Source organism: Dermacentor albipictus, chromosome 7 (genome assembly GCF_038994185.2).
Source record: "Dermacentor albipictus isolate Rhodes 1998 colony chromosome 7, USDA_Dalb.pri_finalv2, whole genome shotgun sequence".
Classification (NCBI taxonomy): domain Eukaryota; kingdom Metazoa; phylum Arthropoda; class Arachnida; order Ixodida; family Ixodidae; genus Dermacentor; species Dermacentor albipictus.
Window position 1 is genome coordinate 52,088,580 of NC_091827.1, and position 24,029 is coordinate 52,112,608.

Sequence of the window (24,029 nt, forward strand, 5' to 3'; positions counted from 1 at the left end):
CGTGCCTAAAAGCAGCCTCAGTTTGTTCGTGCAAGTTCAAACTATATTTCGGCACCGTTTCCGAGAGTGCAAAAAACCAAGCCGGTTCATGGATGTTACTGTTTTGACTGTGAACTCTCCCACTGTTTATATGTTCCTCAGGGGTCCAAATAAACGCCCTATGTGTGGTGTATGTAGCCAAGTATGCAAATGCAGTTAGCAACCGTGCAAGTAAAAAAAAAATTGCATAATAATATTGCCTTATCTTTTCTAACTTGTACGTCTAACATAGTCATTGCTTGTCTTTCGAAACACAAGCATAGCAGAGATATTTTTTTCTGGGAGGTCGGGGGCGTAGGACAACCTAGAGAAATAGTTGTCATAGCAAGAATATGAAAATTATGTAGAGGAGGTGGGGCTCGTCCTGTAAACCTGTACGTGGGCTTTCATTTATAACTATATTGGAAAACACAATTGTAAAACAAAAAGTACTTAAAGCGGCTTTAGTTAACTATATCTAAACCATAAAACTTGTTTGGACAATACATCATGTGGCTTATGTATAAACACGATGTTTGCAAATAATTATTTAAGAATAGATCTATCATTCCTTACTTATCTATTGAAAAGTATATCATGAAACTTTTGTCGTGAACTACCATTATTACATATGAAAATGTTTATTATAATATGTATTTCGTGAGGGAACAAATGTTTTTTTTTATGGATAAGGCGCTTTTTCTGTATAATTTTTGTTCGAGCCTCTTTTTATGTAGCCTCGCCCCTCAATAATATATACTTATCCTGAGGGTGTTTATAAAAAAATATATAAGTAAACAAATAAATAGACACGACAGCTGTGGACGCAGGTCGAGGAACATTAAAGTGTCTCTTTTTTAGCCGTTCTTATACTAATGTGCAGTTTTCTTTGATTGCGACGTTCAATAATATAAGAAACAAGATGCGTGATAAGTTCCAGTTCGGATATTCCATGACTGCATTGCATGAAAAAATCCGAAGAGAGCCTAATAGATGATTCCCCAAGCACGAAATTTAGTTGGCTTCTGCGTCAACAAATAAAGGAAAAAAAACGTCCACAAGATATGCGTCCTCATCTACAACAGCATAAACACCGTGTGACAAAAAAATAAAAAGATTTACAACGAACTAGCCACTGCACGCAAAATTTCACATATTTTTACTTCGTGTAAAATTTTAAATCAATTCGAAAATCCTAAAAATGCCTCACATTGTTATTATATTTTCCGGAACGAAAAATAACATTATAGCAGGCATGGTAACTATATGAGATACTGATTTCAAACAATTATTACCACTTATCCGGCTTGTAAAGTGGTAAGGGATTTAGCAAAATTCTTTTCATTGTTATTTGGTTGCGCGTTGCGCGTCATATGTAGCATACCAGAGCATCTTTTCTTTTCATCTCACCTTGTGCTCTTGCAGTGTCCTGCCAGTGTAAAAAGCTACTTCAAAGTAGGGACTACTAAATACACAGGGATCTAGAATGTTTCTATTTCCTTCATGCAAATCAGTCGGAACACCTGCAGTGTCTAACCTACCTGTTCATCGGCTGGCCAATCTGGAGCCTGCATTCGCATCTTCTGAAAAGCCTTGTCTCTCGTCGCCGCTATAGAATGAAGGTTTTTCTTAAATTTACGCTATAACGGTTCAACAAAGATGACATAAATGTCCCATTGTCTTGCTGCACATTTCTTCAAGTGTACAATGCAACTTGGGGGCGAGAACCAGACAGGATTGTACGTCTTGACTAAGCAGAAATATATCACATTCATGTCCACATATACCCTGAGTGCAAGTGCAGCTACTGCACAGGTGCGTATGCTCAATATGCCTTTTTGAAAGACCTTTCACGTGGTGAAAGACAACTTAGTCATCTGTATTTTTGTGCACTGTCGAAACAATTGACATCCCAGTTGCAGACGGACGGGTACACTCTGAATCTCCGGGGTGATATTCGCTCCTAAGAGAACAGCTCCGATACTTTATAAAAAGACAGACACGAGCATAATTTTAAATGTAACAGCTCAAAAACGTTGAGGCTCAGGATCATTCTTGAAGGATGCGCCAACGTTCCATGTATATTATCTTTAATGTTGATATAGGTATACGCTTAAATATATAATTGAACTAATGTGTCCAACAATAAAGGCTTCCATTAAAGAAATATCAGATGTAATACCTCGTCAGTGTCAAGGTTCTGGGCCCTTCTAGAAGGATGTTCTAAGTAACGCTGTGAGCAGAATATATTTTGCGTATTCCTAATATATCCTTTGGCCAAAGTATGCATATGAGGACAGTACAAAAAGCTCATGCATTCAGTGCGCAAAAAAGAAACATGACAGAACTTATCTTACAATGACTACTGACGGTCATGCGTTAAGCATTTAATTAATATAGTGATGCCATTTATTGGCGCTGTAGAAACAAGTTATATACGAGGCGTGTACTACAGCAGGATTACCCGTTCACGCTTTCAATAGAATCTACTGCGCCATAGAGTGGCGGGGCTACGAAGCCTGCGCGTGGCCTCCAAGATCCCTAATATGCCGTTGCGTACAGATACTGAGAAGTGCGTCATGCTGCAACCGGGATCCTCTCTCGCGCTTCCTTCTGGACATCTTGCGGTGCTTCCAAGAAGTTCCCGCGTGGCCTCCAAGAGAAGAAACGGAGCGCGCCGTGGCTTGCGAACGCCGAGTACTGCTCCCTTACATATCGCACACTCGGTGGCAAACACTCAGTTACCCAAGTAGGCTTAAGTGTCCTGTGTCCAGTGCGTTTGTGGCAGAATATGCTAAAGCATCGGGTTGCTGTGGATCCTTGTGACATGGGTTCGTTTCTGCTCAGCATGAGATAATTTTAAGGGTTGTTTTAAGGACTCATGTGCAGGCAGCGCCAGAATGGAACATACATACTAGCGCGTTCTGAGCCCACCTTCTTCGTCTCCGAATTACGCGAAGAAGAAGATGGGCTCACGTGCAAATAGTCTGAGAATAGAACACGGTAGAACCCTCGACCTGTGCGGCTGCATTGTAGGCTGCTCCCGAGATCCCGATGCACCATTGCTTTGAGATATAACTTTCTCGAGCAAATTCGAAACTGTTGCGGCTAGGGTGGCCTTCAGGGCATGGAATCCACCAAGCCTGCCGACTACGACGTCAAGTTGTAGAAAAAGAAGGAAAAGGTGTTTATTTAGCTTAGTTACATGGCTCCACTACCAAATCCCACTGCATGCAGGAGCAAGTTAAAGGTTCACATCAGTACTCTGTCCTCGCTCTTGAAAAGTCTCTGCTCTTAATGTCGTTGCCTTCCACGTGCGACTCGACTAGGGAACGTGAAGACTCTCCAGCAGCAAATCACCATCGCCGACTCCTTTGCGATGCCGCGCCCATGCTATCTATAACCCGCCGTAATTCCCCCTCGAAGAGCCAGGTTTGGAATCAGTGGAAGAAAGAAATCGTCCGGCTACACCTGGTTCATAGGTCGTTGCCCACCATGTTCTCCGCACATTCTGCCAGGTGAAGGGCGGGCTGAGGGCCTTTCTTAGAACCCTGCAACAGCCGGTTTATGCAAGACGCTGTCTTGACTGGATAAGTGCCGAGGGATGGCTGCTGATTTGAGTCGTCTAATTAACTGCGCCTGTCCATTCGTTTCCGTGGTTCCCTCTCGTTTATTCTTTTCTCAAGTTTCTAGGTTATGGGGGGGGGTGGGGGGGAGGTGGTGCTCCTTTAGTCGTTGTTCACGCCGCGCTGACGTCTGGTTAGGACGTGCGGTGGTCCGACACGTGGAAAACGTTCAGTTAACACCATTGGTGGTGTGGAGACTTAACAAAACCAACAGGTGTCAGTAATTCCGGTCCAGGGAACAAATATGCGATGATTCGTTTAGTGGTCTTGCGTGTTTACGTAGGCTTTTATAAATGATGCTTGTCATTCAGTAGCATTGATTTTACGTGCTTTCAACCTGCAAAACAACGTAAATGTTCAAGGATCCTTTTCTACTCTTTTCTCAGAAATGCATTCCCTCCAGAGATGCTTAACTTTAGCAAGTGTAACACTAGATTTTCTAAGAAGACAAGCTGAATCTTTGCTCCTAGCGTCAGTAAAAATAAACAACAATGTACATCACTATTTCATTCTCTTTTATTTTTCTCCACTGATCCTCTGGTTTTTCCAGTAAGCAGGTGGCGTATGACGTGCAGTGTTCAGAGATAATAAACAAAGCCTAAATGCAAGGGGACGTCTTGTTGCACCTACCCTGTAAGGCATGTAAAATTGCAGGGGGTTCAAATGTCAGCAAGGCAATTGGCGAAATTTATGGCTTTAAAGTAATCAGCATTTGCCTCGGCATTGGCTACTTCTCAGCGCAACTTCAATGGCATGCTCTTTATGAGCGATTAATTGTAATAGAACTCATGCTCATTTGACTAGTTGTGTGCAAAATTTTGCAGCGTAGGTCTGCACCTAGCACATTTAATGAGGAAAAGGTATGCGTATAGACGATGAGGCGGTCGTATTCTAAGCACTGTGTCCTGCCGATAGTGGGGAGTGTCGCGGAATGCGGTTACAGGACACCATTTTGCTAATGTATCTGTCATTCTGCCATAGCTTTAGGGCAGCAAACTTGATTGTTTACGCGTAAACTTGATGTAACCTTACACACTTAATTTTAAATATTGCTAGTATTTTCCGTGGAATTGTACCACATCTCTGCCTACATGCAACAGCCTTGCGGTTGTCTAGCTTGCTTGGCAACCATGCATTTGCATTTTCTTCTTGTCATTGACGCCTCACAACGCATATTTTACCATAGAGCCTAGTGATCCCAGCTACGAGCCTACTGTCACAGTTACTCAGGGCTAGATTGACATTAGTTAATAAATAGGCACTATACACATAACAAGGGACAGTGAACTACAATGAAGCGCTGCCGATTTACACTAGCTAAGCTTTATTTGCTACAAAGTTATACAACCTTTTTTCCTTTCATATTGTTACATAAGTGTCCAACTTTTCCCATAATAACCTAAGTAGTCTTCACCAAAACTTCGTTTAAAATTAATTTTTTTCACAGAGAAGCAAAGTTTAGCTCGTACCAAGTGTCCACTAGTATGAGCGAGCAGTGTTCGACTCTTACCTAGTGTCCACTGGTCTTGTATATTAAGCAGTCTTCTTAATCCCGGCGCTTTCGTCAAGTGGTCCTATATTCGTAACATCTTTCGCCAACCCCCATAATGTGGTGAATAACCAAACGTCCGCCATCACCGCTAATGAAATACATTCAGCTACGAAAAGGTTCATTTCGTAACGTGACGCACTAAAAGGAGGGCATATTTGGGAGGTATGGGCTGCCATATTACATACTTGATGTATAGGCATGTGTGAAGGGTCTTTTCGTAAAGAGCCTGGAGTAGTGGTCTATGAAATATGTCGTAAATTTTACCCCCTAATGGCTTGTAAGCAGCTTGCTTCTTACCCCAGCACGTCTAAGCGCATTTGTGCCTGAACACTACCATACAATACCGACTTATGATGCGGGGGCAGATCACTTTGGGAATTTCAGGGGCTCTTTTCAGGCGCTGAGTCTACTGAACTTTTGAGCAACATTTAACCCCAGGCGGTGTCTACGGGCTTTTGAGAAGTAAAATCTCAAAGTAGTGCTTTTTTTGCTTGCGCTGCCGGGGATAAGAAACCAATACCATAGCGGACGAAGTCATCATGGTCAGCAATATAAGCATTCACCTTTTAGCCGTTGCTGAAGTCGAAGGAGGAAAAAAAGTTGAGGTTGAAGCAGGTAAGAAACATGGCTGTATATGCTGAAATACCTCCTCCTATCGCAGCAAATGAACTGAAGAACACATGCATAGCTGCAATTTTTTCTCTTGCCTTCTAAACCCCCCTTCTTCTCCCGTGTCAACAGAACAAAAGGAAAAAGCCTGGCTGCTTGCTTAAATGGTAACACGTTTCTAGGCGCCAAGACTACATTGTTTTCAAAATTGTTATTATTACTGAATCTCGAACTACTTGCATGTTTCGAATGAATTTATCTAAATAAGCATACATGCTTTTTACTACTTTGCGGACACGTACATTGTAGCTCATACTCAACACAAAACCCTGATTCAATAAATCCCGGCTTTTAGCGTGCAGTTGTAGGATGAGCATTCGATTTTGGTCGCATCTGTCCTTCCGATTCTTCATATAAAGTATATATAACGGGAAGCAACCACAGTTTAAGTAAGTATGCGCAGATGAGCTGGTACTTTATGTGATAAAAAACCTACCATTTTACATAACTTTAGCGCAGGTATACTTTCTGGTTAATACCCGCTTTTATGGACCCTGTAGAAAATTCTGCACTTACAGCATTTGCAGAAGCAGAAATTCTTTTCCGCGTAGCAAGTGGGCGGAGCACCACTGAGGCAAGTGGCGTTGTGGTAAGGCGGACATGGTAGTGCGTTATTTACTGTATGCAAGAGAAACCAGGTTGTAAAAATTGGTGGTAGTTTTATATTTTGTTCAACTAATATCATAAGAAAGATCTGCAAATAGATATTAGAAAAAAAACAGTCAGCTGGTAGCGCTGGTACTGTGTTTGTTTGCGCGACTTTTGCATCAGCAATACAAACCAGTTTGAGCAGCCATTCTTTAGAAATATATGCAATATAGTCAAGAGCCCAATAGCATGACGCACATGTTACGGAGTTTGAACCTCTACAACTGGAATGGGAGCGTTTCTCTACAGAAGTATTATTAATTTTGGCAGCACACCTTAACTTTCCTATAACATTGTATTTCCTGAAAGGGTGTTCTGATACATATATGTGTGCTCAGCAGCTTTGAAACTTCCTTTCTGAGATATTGTCGCGTTAAGCACGCTATCGGCTTGTCTGAGGAAAACAAAATTTGTAGTAAATTCTACGTGGCTGTCCTTTGGAAGAAAAAATACGTTTGCTATGCACATAGAGGTCTTTGTGTTATATAGCAGTTACAAACAAAACAAAGTTATATGGGATACCAAGTGTATTGGCCAATTTACGTAAATGAACTCATCGCAAAAACACCAGCCCTTCATGACCATTAATTGTCTGGGTCTACGTATCTGCGTATAGTCCGCGGTCGGAGTGATCCTGATTTATTCTTGTGTTGGTGCCACATTATGCGTAAGACCAGAAGGAATCGTAAATATATCAAGCTCAGACTCCGTTTTTCAAATTAACGTAGCCGTTCATTAGGCGTATTGAATTCTTATCACCAGAGATCAACATACCAAAAATTTTTTTATGCAACTGTTGACAAAACTCATTGAGACCTCCGTATAAATGGGTTTCCACATATTTCAACATATGTGCTAATTACCCTTCTGCCGGCAGCGATTTGATCGACTATAACTGCTCGCTCTGCCAATGCGGACTTGCGTCATGGAAAACATCAAACAATGTGCTGTATGTCGTCGGTACTGCCCTCATATGCACCTAAAACTGTACTGAGCAAACTTCCGCAAGTTTGAATTCTCAACTCGAAGTCGTCAAAAAAAAAAAATAAACGCAAATACACGCAAAGTGCCAATCGCGCCACAATTTTGCGTTTATTCGAATGATTCTTTCAAGATCGGAAAACACTTTTGTGTAGGATGCATTCAGTAAGAGAAAGTTCTATTGATAGTTTTCATCTCACTACAATATTCTACTAGACATTTTCATCTCCTTACAATACTTGAGAAGCTGAATAATTAATTAACATTGATTATATATTAGGCGGTATGCAAGAAAATTATTTGTGTACCTCCAAGCGATGGTAAACAGCATAACCTTGCTTCTGTCCAGCTACGTGGTATTTCAATATTTTTAAATCTTTGTTCATGATAGTTGGGACAGCCTGGATATTGAATTAGTCATGATGCGTAGAATTGCCATAAGACCAACTGTAGAACGAAACTACAAAGTTGTCGATGCGCTTGCCCACATGGATGTATCAACATTGGATAAATCAGATGTTTTGCCATGTACGCTTTACATTCGTTTTCTCATATATCAACTTAAATATGACTACCGTCCTCAGCAGCCTGTTATTAAAGTAATAATTCATACGGCATATGTTCTATTACAGGTGTTTCACTACCAGACATCAAAACGTGAAATAACCACGGATGCAGTATGTATGCCATATGACGCAGTGAAAATAGTAACCATTGGATGCTAGTCTTTATGCTTGCGCAAACTTGGGAAATGTAGAGTATGCAATTTTCTCAGCATTTCTGTTTTGTTCTGCCTATCTCACAAGGTTCGTAGCTATAAATATTGATGTCGGAAAACTCAAACATTTGTTCAACGAAAGACCTTCAAAAATGCGGTGAAATGATTATCAGTGTCAATTCAATGGGTTCGTGTCGTTCAGCAAAATCAGTGAAAGTGTTCAATAAATTTTATATCAATTTTTTTCTTGCTAGCTCATTGATGCTCCATGGCCAAAAATAACAAAGGAAGCTTACTGAGATTTTTTTTTACTTTGTCGTTGTACGCTTTAATTTTTTCGCATGCCCTTGTGAGCATTAGAATGCGAACAGTACGCGGGCGTCAGGTTGCGCTCTCAAACATTAGAACTTCTGTTTACGTGTTACGCCAATCACTTATCACGCGGCAATCTTAATTCTGGGGCGCTACAACGTAAAACTATTCCAAACAATCTTATTCCAATTCTGCAATCAGGCGTCCGCGATTGGTGAAAAACTTTTTTGACGACCCCCACTTCGCCTGTGTGCCACGTGAAGTCACGAAAACTGCGATAGCTCCTCATCTGATTTGAAGTGGTCGCACTAATTATGCATGATTCGACCGAGAGAAAGGAAAATACTTATTTCTGATTGGACTCCTTTTCGCCATTAGCCTTCGGCGATTGGTCAAAAGTTTTCGCGCTGCCCCCAATTCACCTGCTGCTCACGCGACGCCACAAAACCGGAAACACTCACCGCGTCAAAGTGACGTATACGCGTTAAATATGCATTAATATGCCGAACAAAACATAATTTTCTTCTGAATAGCCGCAGGCCTACCCGTTCTTAAAGGAATAAAAGATGGCTTGCCGCGGATCGCTCAGGCACAAGCTCATCGCACCTGCCGCAGAGCATACCTTTATTTGCATATTTGCATATTGGTACGTTTACGACCTGGTTCTGCCAAGTCTTATTTGCTTAGTATCCCTTTTAGCGACATTCTTAAGCTTCCGTTGCATGCCGCCGCGATTTTCGACCCGCCAGCACCAACTAAGTAAGGGAAAGCGTACCAATCGCAGACGCCGGCACCACCCTCTTCATCCGGTTATCGATTTTCGGTGCAGTGACCCGGCCCCATCGAGTCCCTCCACTTGAGCATGCTCCTCGCCTCTTGTCAGCCAATTAGATAAGACAAGTAGCTCAGTGTAGGCAATGTTGTTCGATATTTGAAGAAAATAAAAGCGACCTCCCATGAACAAGGAGAGCGTTTAATTGGTCTGTTCAGACAACCATGGGGACACTGCCCGATGCTTGTGTTGGCGGATACGCAAATTTGACGTCAGGAGATTGGAAAACATATTGGAATAGTTTTACGTTATATTGCGCCTAGATGAACATCTTATTTGTAACAGCTCAGGCAGTTATCTTAAAGCCATTTATATGTGAAAAATGAAATAAAGTTTTGCATCTACGGCAATACTACTTGAACATGCTGAAAAACTAGAACAGGTAAGTACATGATAAAAAAAGCACAGAAAATGAAGTCGCTAACTTGGGAGCATGAAGCATATTGAACAAGGAATTATGCATGCACCTCTTATACATAGCATTCTTACCGCATAGGCAGAAACATGTCTCATCCGAGCTTTCTATACAAAAGCAACCGGGTGGCTTTTTACAGGACAGCTTACAAGAATAACCTGGAAAGATGGACATCAAAGATGCATCATTTGTATGCTTTCCGAAATATCGAGAACATATACCAAACGCAACTTCGTTCTTTCTTTACTGGCGCAAACCAGGCATTCAGTGTAATCAATGTAATCACAAAATGTTCTTGCCTATTTTTAATGCATATATGAGAGTCATTTAGTACGCGTAAAGATATCAATGTGCTGTGTGAAAATAAGGGCTTTAATGTTCCCAAAGCGTGACAATGTCTGATGACTAAAGAAATGGTACGCTTTCAATTTTAGGTGTACTGCATGTATTATTGTAATATTGAACGTATGTTATTGCAGTTTTATATTAAATGAATGGTTATAAAGGTTATATACATATATATATATAAAGGTTATATAAAGGTTATAAATGAATGGCTATAAAGGCGGCCGCTTATAAAATCTGCCCATAGTAGGCGTTGAAGAACGACATTTTTGGCAGTGTTGTAAAGATGGAAGTTTGAAAGTTGCATAGACGTTTGTCTTTTCCGCATCAAAATTCCTTAGAATAAAAACAGCACCTTGACCGTATTTTAGGGCTAAATAACCCGCATATCTCTTTAACATTATAAACTATTCCGGGTTATCGTGTGCAACGAAGCTTGCTTTCTATGTTTCTTTCTAAGTTACTTGGTAATTTTCGCAGACAAGTCGCCTAAGTGGAGATAAATTTGCCTTTTGGACTCAGAGTTAGGAAAATTATTCCTAACGTCAGTTGTGCGAACTGGCACATTTCGAAGAACAGAAAATAAACGAGCAGAAAATAGCAAGAGGAAAACATAGGTAGACGTGTAACCTTCCTCGCCTTGAATACTTTTTTCTATTCTTCATGTTCTGTCTATTCATGCGTTTATTGAAATTGCACTGAAATGCACATGCTTGGCCTCATAAACGAATACTGTCCACAGAAGTTTCAGCCTATATAGCATATTGTGCTTGTATTTGGTGAAGAATAAACCTAGCCTTGCAAAGAATAATTTGGCTGCCACGACGTATGACTTTGCGACTTCATCTGTGCGGTGGTTATGTGTACAACTTTCTCGAAGTGATGTCACCCTTACTCATTTCTCCTCACGGGGCCTGTGGGTATCTTGAAATAAATGAATGAATGAATAACTAAAATATACGTTTAGTAAATATCGTAGTGTCTGGTATTTAAGACATCAACCCACATTTCTTCACGTAATCGCAGAAGAATATTCAATGCCAGTGGAGCGATTTCTTCTCCACGACTAAAGTTGACTTCCCAGACGCAAGGCATTCCACTGCATTTTAACGACAGGTTGCGGCAGAGTGTTGCCCGTTATTCAACCTTAGAGTTGAAATAAACATGGCGATAGCACTCGTAGGGAGACGCACTGGAACCGATGGCAACATATTAGCGTAATAAGTAAAATAACACTCCTTGTTTTACGAGTAGCAATGTACATAACAAGCGCAGCTGTACGTTCGTTCCTGGACGTGCACTCGCATATGACTCCGCCTTGCTCTCGAATTTTTAGCAGTGTATTTGAGCAACTTGAGCTCGCGAGAAGGTTTTCATAAGAATACGCGGTAGTGTGGAGAGAGATGACTGTGAGGGCGACGCGCTGACAGGAAGCAGCACGAGAGGAAACTGTTGCTACGTTGCAGAAACTGTGCCCGAGGGCGAAAGGAGGCAGATGTTATTGCTTATCTCATTGAGTTCTCGCGAGGAAGAATACAGCTTCCGCAGATAGATGCTTGCTTGAAGCCTCGATAGTTTGTGAAATGCACCGAGGGAAGTCCGTCAGCGCTTGTCAGTGCACAGTGATCGCATGGCATAGCGTTAGCTAGACATTTGTCCTCTGCTTCGCTTATAGCATGGTTTCCCCGCAGAGTCTCGTCGAAAAACTGGTGATTGCACACACGAAGCTCATTCTAAAAGCGAAACGCGAAAGGCTACCTGACTTTGTGCGTGTATAGGTTGTTCGGGGTAAGACGATGTCTCCACTTTGTTTCCTCGTTCGGTGGTCAAAAAAAAAAAAAAGGTTCCGTCCTTCAAGTTTGCTTCTACTTCATAAAAACTGAAAACATTGCGAGTTCATTTTGATGCGCTTACAAGGAAGGCACTGGAGTTTAGTCCTTCGCTATCCGCCCTCACGCGGCTGGCGCTGCCTATGGTATCCGTAAGAGATCATGTGACTTCGAACGCCCAGTGTGCATGCCATGCCAGCTGTCGGTAAGAATACCGCATATTTCCTCTCACCGTTGGTGATGGTGACTTGAGGAACACGCTTTCTGATTCCACACATATTCTGTCACAGTAAAATGCAATTTCTTCTAAGTAGAGGAACACAACACACCTGAGTCTTTGCTCCGTCACTATCAGTGGCTTTGGTAACTGCCATTTTACTTACCTGAGGGGTCACGTCATTACCATTAAAACAAAGATTTAAGGTTAAACTCGGCCTATTCAAGATGTTCATGCACACTAATATAACTTACTGCCACTTGAAACTTCTCGCGGGGGATATTTTGCCGCAAACAGTAAACAGGGACTACTTACGCCTTTCTGTAAAATGTACTAAAGAGCCAAGGCCGAAGTTGTGATTTTCATATCTTTGGCGATACCTGCGGGGCCTGGAAAAATATATTAAGCACGCTTTTACGTACTTTTATGAGAAGCATCAATAAATACATATGCTTCAAGATTGTTTTAATGGAAGACGTACACGGGATATTCAGCTGCAACTTATTTATCTGCGGTAAAATGAGTTTCTCATTTCGAAATCACCACTCCGCACATTCAAAGCTGTATGAAACTCTGGAGTCTCAGCAAAACGCGATCGCCTAGTAGAACTTTCTCGATGCAATTACTTTAGATTCAGCACTACCTTCTTTTGTACGCATATGTTCTGCACATATAACACATTTATGACTTAAAGAAAGAGCGAAAGTAAAACAGCTAACTTTGAATTTATTTAGGGATAGTGGGAGTACGTGCTTCCAACTTCAGTTTAGCAAATAATAAATCGAATATTCAGTTACACATTTCTTATGAGAACTAATCTTATCCTCCTCGAACGCAGTGCTCCATGCAGGAATAAAACGATATGGGAAAGGCACTGCTGAGAAAATATCAAAATTTACTGGCAACTCAAACAAACGGCCTGAAAATGATGAATTCACGAGGGTGCTTGCAGTGCTGCCTCAAATGGATGTTCAATTTCAGTTTACACATCAAGGGATAAAGAAAAGGTGTTCTTTAACAAAAGCTGTCTTCTTCATATTCTTGATCATGGGCACAGATAATTTGCAATTGCACGTCCTTAATTGGTTGTGGAGTCGCAGTGGTAAAGTCGTAGTTTGGGAACTTTTCCTGCACTGTTATGAGCCACATATTCAAGAAACTACGTGAACAGTTTCTGTATCATTAGTCATGATCGCAATTAAGTGAATCACCCGCAATACTATTACGACGAAGAAATAAATATAAAATTGGTAGCCTATAAATAAATGTGTAATTGGTCAAAGTCCTACTATTAGCGTTTTATCCGACCCAGCCATAGAACTGACCTTCATGTCTTCGTTGAGAAGGAGTTGAGAAATTAAGCGATCTTCTAAGAGAGTGCCAAGGCAACAGCCAAACAAGAAAAAGCGAATATTAATAAATTTAACCGTTGTTTATGAAAATCTTTATTGTTCAACATCTTTTTATTTAAAAAGTAAGTTGATAAAATGCCACCGGAAATGGAGAACAATTCCGTGTGTTCTGAATGACGCTTTTACAGTTATCAGTCGAGCCACCTGATGTTGCCACTTCTCTGCTGTGCCTATGTATAGGTGTTTTTCTAACCTTCAGCAATGGGCGCAGTACGTCTATAACCACAGCGTCCTTCGCTCTACACCGTTACACGGGAATGGCGGCCACGCATTTTGACGCAACTTCCCAAGTAACAATACGAGTCGGTTGTGGCACCTAACTTGTTACAGCAGTAAACGAAGGATCCAAAAGAACTGTGATTGCTCCGCAAATGTATATTTCTCTATAATTCATCCAGAGCAAATAAAAAACGCTGCTACAGTCGGATACAACTAAAGTCTACAGTGAAGCCCCCACACGCTGTTATATAACCGCCAGCCACTGTTCCTCCGCGAGGCTGTGAATAATTCGTACTTCAAGCTTTACTTGTTACACGAACCAGGCGGTAAGCACAAAAATAAAATTAGTAGGGCGTAAATTTATACGTTTTCTCCTGCCTATTATAGTGGAATGTAAATGCCTAATTCTTTACTGAACTGAAATAAAATGCTTGCTTCGCTGCAACTATGCAGTATCTTGTAAAGTTGCACTTCAGTTGGCAGTGAAGTTTCATGAGTAAGACGTGCTCAGGAGTGAAATGAACTGCACCGCAGGCTTTTGAAGATTTAATTAATTAATTATGGAGTTTTACGTGCCGAAAACACGAGGCACGCCATAGTGAGGGACTCCGGACCACTTGGGGTTCTTTAACGTGCACCTAAATTTAAGTACCATGGGTGTTTTCGCGTTTCACCCCAATAGAACATGCCGCCGCCGTGGCCGGGATTCGATCCCGCAACCTCGTGCGTCGCAGACCAACATCATAGCCAGTAAGAAACCGTGGCAGGTAGACTTTTCAAAAGTGAAATGCTCAGACTGCATACATTTTTTCAATGTCTGTTGCACACCTCATTCTTTCCGTCGATGAAGAGACTCTTTAAGAATAGCAGACACTCCGGAGGTATAAAGTACGACGCCATTTTGAAAAGACCGCATGATGATGATTTTGTTTGCTACTGTGATTGGCTTAGCAGAATGCATTGTTGGGCAAGTTGGTTCATTGTATCTGGAAAGATGGGACGCCCTTTGGACGTGATCTCCTCTTATATGCTGCTGATACCCTGATGCACCTGCGCTGGCATGAACTGATATTTAAGTGTTTCCCTCGAATAAACCCCAGTTATTAGTTTGCGCCTGTCCCGTCTTCTTCATTGTCATCGTCTACAAAGCGCATCCAATCTTTAGAAATGTGATTGGCTGGCGGAGTTACACAACCCTGTGTGGGCCGTGTGCCTTCGTTGTCAAATGCTGTTTTTTTAGCTGTATTCAACTTTAGTAAGCTTTATTTTACATTTCTTCCCTGCGCGACTAAATTTGACATGGTTCCTTGTTTGCCTAGTAAAGGAGATGTGTATCTCACCGGCGTACCTGCGAGATACACCTTATTTCATTTTTATTTTGCGGGTTTACGCGTCTTTATGGCGAATATTGGGAGTTATGAACATTTGTACTAGTAAAGATACCTCCGCCCATATTGCATAGAAACGCTACCTTGGGTTGCCCCCGCCCCCCCCCCCCCCCCCCCCCCCCCGAAAAAAAAAAATCCTGGGTACGTGCCTGATGCACAGATTGTTCGGACGGATAGCCAAAGTCGAGTTTGCGTGCTATAGGAAACATACATTTGAAACATTAACACAGCTCCATACGTAACAAAAAGAAAGCAAATCAAAATTACATGGAATTCATAGCGTTATCTTTACATACAAATCACTACGCCAGTTGTTTAATTGTCTAACAAATTTCCCCAAGAAATGGAAATCAAGCTAACATTAGCTTTTTCGGGGTCTGCAGCGTCGTATATAAAATACTGGGCTAGTGGGCTTAAGTCTTACGTTGGTATAAACTGTCAGACCGGTTCAGGTAAACATAATCTAGGAATTTTATTCTGCATTTACTTACTTCGTGCGATACATAAAAATGGTTCTTTTTTTGCGTAACGGTTACATCGAACACATTTTCTATATATTGCGCGAATGAAGCACTGATCACGCAGACGACAGCACATGATGCATTTACACATCTGATTGCAACGCTGGCCAGATAAAATAACAGCTTGCGCGGGAGTCTCTTCATCATTGTCCTCGTTCGGAAGATCTTGGTGACAGCAGTGGAGTAGTAAAGTTTAAGACGAGGGGCGTGGATATCAATTGGTTTGGATGAAGATTTCAATGTAAAGTAGTGGGGGTCATATCATACGTAACCAGCCTCACAGCACACATTACTATATAGGTGCTTGTGTACCGAGAAAGTAGCTTTTCGCAGAGCCCAGCGTGTCGAGAGTGGAACTAGAGCAGCGCCAAATAGCTTCGCGTAATGAGGACGTCTTGGTGTCCTTGATTGTAGAAACGCCGCTGCTTCTATTGCAAGGTCAAGAGGCGAGTTTTTGCAATGCGACTTGAATGACCGTCTCAGCCAATGTCATCACGTACATATTCACTAGCTGGGGCTATGGGAGATGGAAACAGTTTGTCCTGAGGTAGCGTAGACTCTCGACCGGACTGCAGGAAGATCGGAGAGCAACCAGCTTTCTGTTGTCATGGTGCAAGAAAACATAGGCGAATGCTACATAGGTTAAAGCTAGAACTTAATTTGTGTGGTCAGGCGAAACATACTTCGGAAGCATGTCTGTAAGCGTCCAATTCAGATGTTCTGAGAGACCTTTTTGTTTGCGGGCAGTACGACGGCGGGAAGTTGTGGCGCATTGAATTCAGGATATCGGTGATGACTCGCCAGCCGAAAGTGCTGCCACGAACAGTGAGCAGCTGGCGTAGTGTTCCAGGTTGTAAATTAACATCATGCAGCCGCAAATCGGTGGCATCTGTAACGTAGCCTGCTCGAAGCGCTCGTATGGAGGCGTAGCGTGTGGAGTACTTGGTGGCGACGGCGTCACACTTGTCGGTACAGGTATAGAGGGAAAGTGTCCACAAAGTACAAGCTAGCGCAAAAAAATGGTTCTTACGGGTTTTCGAAAGGCTGCAGATGGTAGCCTGCAAAGTAAGGTAGCGTCGACTGTGTTTCGTAGCGTTGGCACTTCTGGAACGCAGTGGACTCTCCTCGCACGACTTGTGCAAAGCCGGACAAGAACCGTCGATGGACCCTGTCTTAAGAGAGACAGATGGCGAGGTTTCCAGTCGTACGTTTGTCGTGAGGTTTTGGATGAGAATGGCACGCAGGTGTCTGGGAAAGACACGGAGGAAGGCAGGACCATCCGGTTGAACTTTGGGATGGTATGATATTCCATCCTTTTGAAATAAATAAATGGAGGGACTTATCGGAAGGTGAAAACTTGAAACGGTCAGTTATGGTACGGAATGAAACCTCATGACGTTGTGCGCAGGCGATGTTGAAAAAACTGTGAAACAGAAAGAAAAATCGCAAGCGACTTGGTCGGCCCCAGTTAGTGCAGGTAGTTTGTCTATTGGGTAACAACACGAACAGTCTGCGTGTTGATCTAAGTGAGTGTGTCGTTGACAACCTTATGGGGCTGTATTTGTTGTCGCAGGGTCCAGTGAAAAAGCTGGCCTGTGGGATCCTTCAGTGACGACAGCCAGCACGGGGCATTATCGTCTGTTATCACAAAGAACTGCCTGCGGTTTTAACGGGGCTTAAATTTGGACACCACTCAGACGTTTAGTAGGTATAGTAGGTTTAGTAGGTATTCGCTGCTGATGTCAAGAGTTGGCTTTCATAGGCATTGGCGCGGTTGCGACCACGTTGGTGCTAAGCTAATGCGGCGCCGAAACAGTGACTGCTAGCGTCTTTACTGACCTCTGAAGAAGCAGATAGGTAAATGTGGGCCAAGATAGGTGTTGTAGTGAGCAGGGTGGGGAGGTTAGAAGAGGCGCTTCAGTGGCGCCTGTGTAAAAGGCACGTCTTTCTTTAGATAGTCAGGAGGTGGTGGGGAAATCTTTGCGGAATCATGCACGAGGCGTTTAGAATAGAAAAGAAGCCATAGCAAAACTTAGAACGTCTTTTAGTGACCGAGAAACAGGAAAAGACATAATAGCATGATTTTTTCCTTGATCTTGTGGTATGCCCAATGCGTCATCCCCGAGTACTAGAGCAGTTATGTCTTGTTTCAAAGGAAGCAAAATTGGAGCACTTCGGAACCAAGGCACGATGCGCAATCATCTGCAAGGGCGGCACAATATAGTTTTCCGTCCGGCAAAAAGCGTTGGTGGTCACAGAAGAATAGTAGTGAGGCTCAGGTAAAGGAAATCGACAGCGTTAAGTCGCATATGAGCGAGTCCAGCGAAGATCATTCATAGGGAGGTCAGGATCAGGTGCAGTATGGTGTAGTGAGTAGCGGCAGGTGGTCAGTGAACCGAGATAAAGGGACGGAGAGGGTGAAGATTGCTGCAGAACCAGTACAACTAGTGCGAGTGTCAGTGTCAGGATGTCAGGAGGTTACCCAAGAGCCCAGAGCTTTCGGACTTGCTCCCGTATATTTTCTTTCCATATATATATATATATATTTTGACGAGCGAATGAATAAAAGTTTCTTCGGAAAAAAACCTGCGCCGGATTTGGCGACAACAGAAGCATATCGGCCTGTAGTCGGGGGTTTTCAATTATTTGAGAGATGGAAACCGTAGGGCAAGTACGGATCTCTGCGAGGGCACTAATTGGCACCAGTCCGGTTTCAAATTAGAATTGCCAACGAGCTGGGAGGCTCTTTCTAAGTATTCATACTAACACGCTCGTACATACTGAGCCAATTGCCAAAGTCGAGACCATTCTGGTGGGAGACTAAGCAAGAATTGCGAAGTTGAGGAAGCGGAACGTGTCTGCTAGCTAGAACTGATGCTGCCGGTCCCGTCGAATTGTCATTACCTGAAGCCATGGCAGAAAGCTGGACAGTATGGTGGCTGAGCTGTTCCGTGGTGAGCAGCAGGAAAAGTCCAACTCCACCAAATCGCTACGCGAGTAAAGCGCTGTTTATGCAGAAGACTTCACGATGTATCTACATAGTGCATTGCGACGCTTGCCAGCTTAGCCAACAGCACGCGCACGAGTCTCTTCATCTTCGTTTTCGTCGCGACGGATGTGTCCCAACCTCCTAAATTTAATGTGCTTGTCAATAATTTTCCATAGCTTTCACAAAACTGGACCTTACTTTCTGAAACAAGCTCAATAGAAGAAAGTCTATTTCACGGGAATTATGTTAGTTTGCGGTGGTAATAATGATGATATTATTGCGAAAACCGTGGCTTACTTGCTTGAAGTCCCGGAAAGCAGCGCGACAAGGAGCCACCAGGAAAACGTAAAGAAAATCCTCATCACGGCTTACCTGAAAGACAGAAAATGAAGTGTAAAGCTATTCTGTTGTACCTGGCAGCAAGTGTAGTAGCCATCTTCAATGCTACATGAATCATATACTCGCAAGGTCATATTTATTGTGTCTAGTTTTTCCTTTTATGTGGAAAAAGATCAAGGTAGACTCACGGACGAGAGAAAGTTACCACCCACCGTGATTGCTTAGTAGACATCGTGTTGGGCTGAGCACGAGGTCGCGGGATCAAATCAGGGCCATGGCGGCCGCATTTCAATGGGGGCGAAATGCAAAAGTACCCGTGTACTTAGATTTAGCGGCGCATTGAAGAACCCCAAGTGGTCAAAATTTCTTGCATCCCCCTACGGTGTGCCTCAGAACCAGAAAGTGGTTTTGGCACGTTAAACCCGGCAATTTAAACAACTTTACCAAAGTGCAAAAGAAAACATGCGAATATAGTTTTACTTGGGAGACGGCTTAAACTGTCAGCCCCACAATGGCGTGCCTTGTAATTATATCCTTATTTCCTGGTCTTTGGACGAAACACCCATCAATCGAATCAGGCATTGTTTATTATTGTAACGATCGCAACGAAAACATTTGATTATGTTATACAGTCTTTAATAGTATTTGACACGTAACAAATCTAACCTAGCAGTCGCATGAAAAAACTCTGAATGAATTTAAATATGTTGCTTTACGAAAGCTCTAACCGATAAGAAATGTACCAAGAGTACACGTGTAGGCACTGGAAAGATATACTACAGGACATGTAACTTACTATGAGTGCATGAAATATCCGAAGTCGTTGTTTCGCGTCTGATTTGAAAATTTTACTGGAAAGGGAATTCTCACCTTCTATTAGACATGTGGTCTCTCGCACATGTGATATATGCACCCGTTGCACAGGCAGACATAGTGCACACCCGTTCTTCATTGTCTGCTTAGAATTTATGTGAATATGTTACTCTACGTGAACCAACACGTGTCCCTTCTTTTAGACTGCTCCAAATAGGATCAAAAATTTATAAAAAAATATGTCTACATCACATGCAAATGCAATGATTTTGCCAGCGTCGGTCCCAGGCAAAATTTGTGCAGTGCCCCACCCCCCTTTTTTTTGCTGATCTCGATTGCTATCGACGCTGTACACCACACAAAGTCAGTGGAAGTTGCAACTGCTTTTCAGCTGTCGACCGGAGTAAAAGAGGTAAGAAAATGTTGCTTAAACAATCGCATTGTTCGGGCACAGCGAAGACAAAATACCTTGAGCTGTACGTTGGCAATTTCTAATGCGAAATATCCTGTTACACGTATGCAGGTTTGCAAATGCACGATAAAAATACCCATAAAAACACACCCATAGAAATAATACACTTTCAAAGTTTTATGAAGACTGTCAAGTGCAACAATGCGAAAGCAAGGTTGGCGATAATACTAACCCAGGTATGCTTATAGGGTCTCGAATTCAATTCGCAAGGACGCCTATGATAAAAATTGGCTAGTGTAGGAGTGCCCTTTCCAGAGGATCAATTCAAAGGGGTATGAAAAGAAGAGTAATCTAAGTGTCCATTGGAACACTGCAGTACACTGCAGCAGCAGGTTACACATAGCAAAAAACTTGGCGCTTCGCGACGTGCGAAAGCCGACTGAAGGAGCACTGCGCAGGCGAACATAATACAAAAGATTTCTTCTGCGTGTTCTCGCCTGCGGCGCCTGCAGCCAACCGACGTACGAAGCGAAAATGTCTCCGTGCAGAAAGAGAAATGGTCTTATTTTCTGATTCTGGTTATCAAATATGAATCTTCAACAAGCCCTATTCATGGTCGTTGAATAAGGACTAAGCAGCCAATGAGATTTTCCTCAGAACCAGCAAATTTGGTGACCAAGTCAGCCTTGCCAGTCTCTTAGCTCAGGACGTACGAGAACGCTTACGTAGGCATTCAGCATCTGGCACTGAGTGAGCCACAAACCCCGTATTTTGTTTGTTTACAAGGTAAAGCCGAGATTTTTTCAAGAGCAGGAAATACTATTGTTGACGTGGCACTTTCATAGACACTTTAAGTCTTTCCGAGCTAGTCTTTCCGTAATAGGTACCTATCCAATTGAAGGAGGAAGGAAAGTAAAGGTATTTCTGAAGAAATCATGTTGTTTGTGCTTGATTAAGGAGGCGAATGACCATCTTGCGGCTCAAGATAACTTAGCTGCAAGAAAATGATCCTAAGTATGTTCAGCCAGCTGTTGAGAAAGCAGTATTACTAAACCTGTTACTGCATTTTGTATCTAGTCTTTATTGAAACACCTAGCACAAGATATATTGAGAGTAAACGATTTTTTTAAAAGCACTGTTTTAGCGAAACAGTGCTGGAATGTTGTCGAGTAATTGTCATGTTTTACGTATATAAGTTATTACCTCCATTTTCAAGACTACGGCCTCAGTCCCGACCACTCCACCTCCAATGAATCGCTATGTGGTTCATATCAGGTATAATAGGCAAAATAACAGTCGTTTATTCGTTTAAGTGTAGTTATCTATGGTATTATATTCCGACGAATAACTTTCCTCATTCCTGGCACTTTGCGACAAATACGTTAGTCCTGTCTCGCCAAACTTCAGGCGTCTGTTGTAAACAGAAACGCAAGTGCGACAATGTAATCAAATCTCTGCTTTTGAGCGCAGCAGCCCAATTCTCCAACGTCGGGAGCACTAGCCCAAGCGTACTAAATGTCGCCAAGGCAGACAAGGTTTTCGGGACATTTTGCACATGCGTTACACGCTAGTTTGTCGAGTTCTTTCTTCGTGTAACCTGGCACTTTTGAGAAGCTGACTCAGACTACACCGTTTCTGGTATCAGCCCACATCTGCTAGTATTTTGCACGTAACCGCTAACGGTACACTGAAATGTGGGATGCGGTACTGCTTTCATATACGGCTCCGGCCGATTTGTATTTAACGTTTCATCGCTGGATTGCAAATACTGTCATCGTTTCAGCACAAACCACAGGGCATAATCATAGGTACGTACAATTGCAGACAACGTAGTTGCTGTTGAGGCTGCAATCCACTTTTTTTTGCGAATGGCATTGCTATAAGGCGAATAAAAATGTTTGCCTAGTTCAACCGTCTTCAGCACATCTATCTATCTATCTATCTATCTATCTATCTATCTATCTATCTATCTATCTATCTATCTATCTATCTATCTATCTATCTATCTATCTATCTATCTATCTATCTATCTATCTATCTATCTATCTATCTATCTATCTGTCTGTCTGTCTGTCTGTCTGTCTGTCTGTCTGTCTGTCTGTCTGTCTGTCTGTCTGTCTGTCTGTCTGTCTGTCTGTCTGTCTGTCTGTCTGTCTGTCTGTCTGTCTGTCTGTCTGTCTGTCTGTCTGTCTGTCTGTCTGTCTGTCTGTCTGTCTGTCTGTCTGTCTGTCTGTCTGTCTGTCTGTCTGTCTGTCTGTCTGTCTGTCTGTCTGTCTGTCTGTCTGTCTGTCTGTCTGTCTGTCTGTCTGTCTGTCTGTCTGTCTGTCTGTCTGTCTGTCTGTCTGTCTGTCTGTCTGTCTGTCTGTCTGTCTGTCTGTCTGTCTGTCTGTCTGTCTGTCTGTCTGTCTGTCTGTCTGTCTGTCTGTCTGTCTGTCTGTCTGTCTGTCTGTCTGTCTGTCTGTCTGTCTGTCTGTCTGTCTGTCTGTCTGTCTGTCTGTCTGTCTGTCTGTCTGTCTGTCTGTCTGTCTGTCTGTCTGTCTGTCTGTCTGTCTGTCTGTCTGTCTGTCTGTCTGTCTGTCTGTCTGTCTGTCTGTCTGTCTGTCTGTCTGTCTGTCTGTCTGTCTGTCTGTCTGTCTGTCTGTCTGTCTGTCTGTCTGTCTGTCTGTCTGTCTGTCTGTCTGTCTGTCTGTCTGTCTGTCTGTCTGTCTGTCTGTCTGTCTGTCTGTCTGTCTGTCTGTCTGTCTGTCTGTCTGTCTGTCTGTCTGTCTGTCTGTCTGTCTGTCTGTCTGTCTGTCTGTCTGTCTGTCTGTCTGTCTGTCTGTCTGTCTGTCTGTCTGTCTGTCTGTCTGTCTGTCTGTCTGTCTGTCTGTCTGTCTGTCTGTCTGTCTGTCTGTCTGTCTGTCTGTCTGTCTGTCTGTCTGTCTGTCTGTCTGTCTGTCTGTCTGTCTGTCTGTCTGTCTGTCTGTCTGTCTGTCTGTCTGTCTGTCTGTCTGTCTGTCTGTCTGTCTGTCTGTCTGTCTGTCTGTCTGTCTGTCTGTCTGTCTGTCTGTCTGTCTGTCTGTCTGTCTGTCTGTCTGTCTGTCTGTCTGTCTGTCTGTCTGTCTGTCTGTCTGTCTGTCTGTCTGTCTGTCTGTCTGTCTGTCTGTCTGTCTGTCTGTCTGTCTGTCTGTCTGTCTGTCTGTCTGTCTGTCTGTCTGTCTGTCTGTCTGTCTGTCTGTCTGTCTGTCTGTCTGTCTGTCTGTCTGTCTGTCTGTCTGTCTGTCTGTCTGTCTGTCTGTCTGTCTGTCTGTCTGTCTGTCTGTCTGTCTGTCTGTCTGTCTGTCTGTCTGTCTGTCTGTCTGTCTGTCTGTCTGTCTGTCTGTCTGTCTGTCTGTCTGTCTGTCTGTCTGTCTGTCTGTCTGTCTGTCTGTCTGTCTGTCTGTCTGTCTGTCTGTCTGTCTGTCTGTCTGTCTGTCTGTCTGTCTGTCTGTCTGTCTGTCTGTCTGTCTGTCTGTCTGTCTGTCTGTCTGTCTGTCTGTCTGTCTGTCTGTCTGTCTGTCTGTCTGTCTGTCTGTCTGTCTGTCTGTCTGTCTGTCTGTCTGTCTGTCTGTCTGTCTGTCTGTCTGTCTGTCTGTCTGTCTGTCTGTCTGTCTGTCTGTCTGTCTGTCTGTCTGTCTGTCTGTCTGTCTGTCTGTCTGTCTGTCTGTCTGTCTGTCTGTCTGTCTGTCTGTCTGTCTGTCTGTCTGTCTGTCTGTCTGTCTGTCTGTCTGTCTGTCTGTCTGTCTGTCTGTCTGT

At 42.9% G+C, this 24,029-nt stretch overlaps 1 protein-coding gene across 3 annotated transcripts in view; it reads right to left on the reverse strand.

The window, feature by feature from the left end:
• LOC135910140 (uncharacterized) overlaps positions 1 to 19,870 on the reverse strand; it is a 32,831-nt gene extending 12,961 nt beyond the window's left edge. Inside the window, exons 1-5 of one of the 3 annotated variants that reach the window (XM_065442178.2) lie at positions 19,827 to 19,870; positions 12,478 to 12,551; positions 9,846 to 9,929; positions 6,382 to 6,559; positions 1,560 to 1,627 (exon numbers count right to left, since the gene is read on the reverse strand). In XM_065442178.2, coding sequence (XP_065298250.1) covers positions 1,560 to 1,627; positions 6,382 to 6,559; positions 9,846 to 9,869 — 270 coding nt within the window. In that variant the 5' untranslated portion in view covers positions 9,870 to 9,929; positions 12,478 to 12,551; positions 19,827 to 19,870. Of the gene's footprint in view, positions 1 to 1,559; positions 1,628 to 6,381; positions 6,560 to 9,845; positions 9,930 to 12,477; positions 12,552 to 18,988; positions 19,066 to 19,826 lie in introns of those variants that run through there. The other 2 variants (XM_065442177.1, XM_065442176.1) reach the window with 2 other exon arrangements.
• Between the last annotated feature and the right edge of the window lie 4,159 nt (positions 19,871 to 24,029).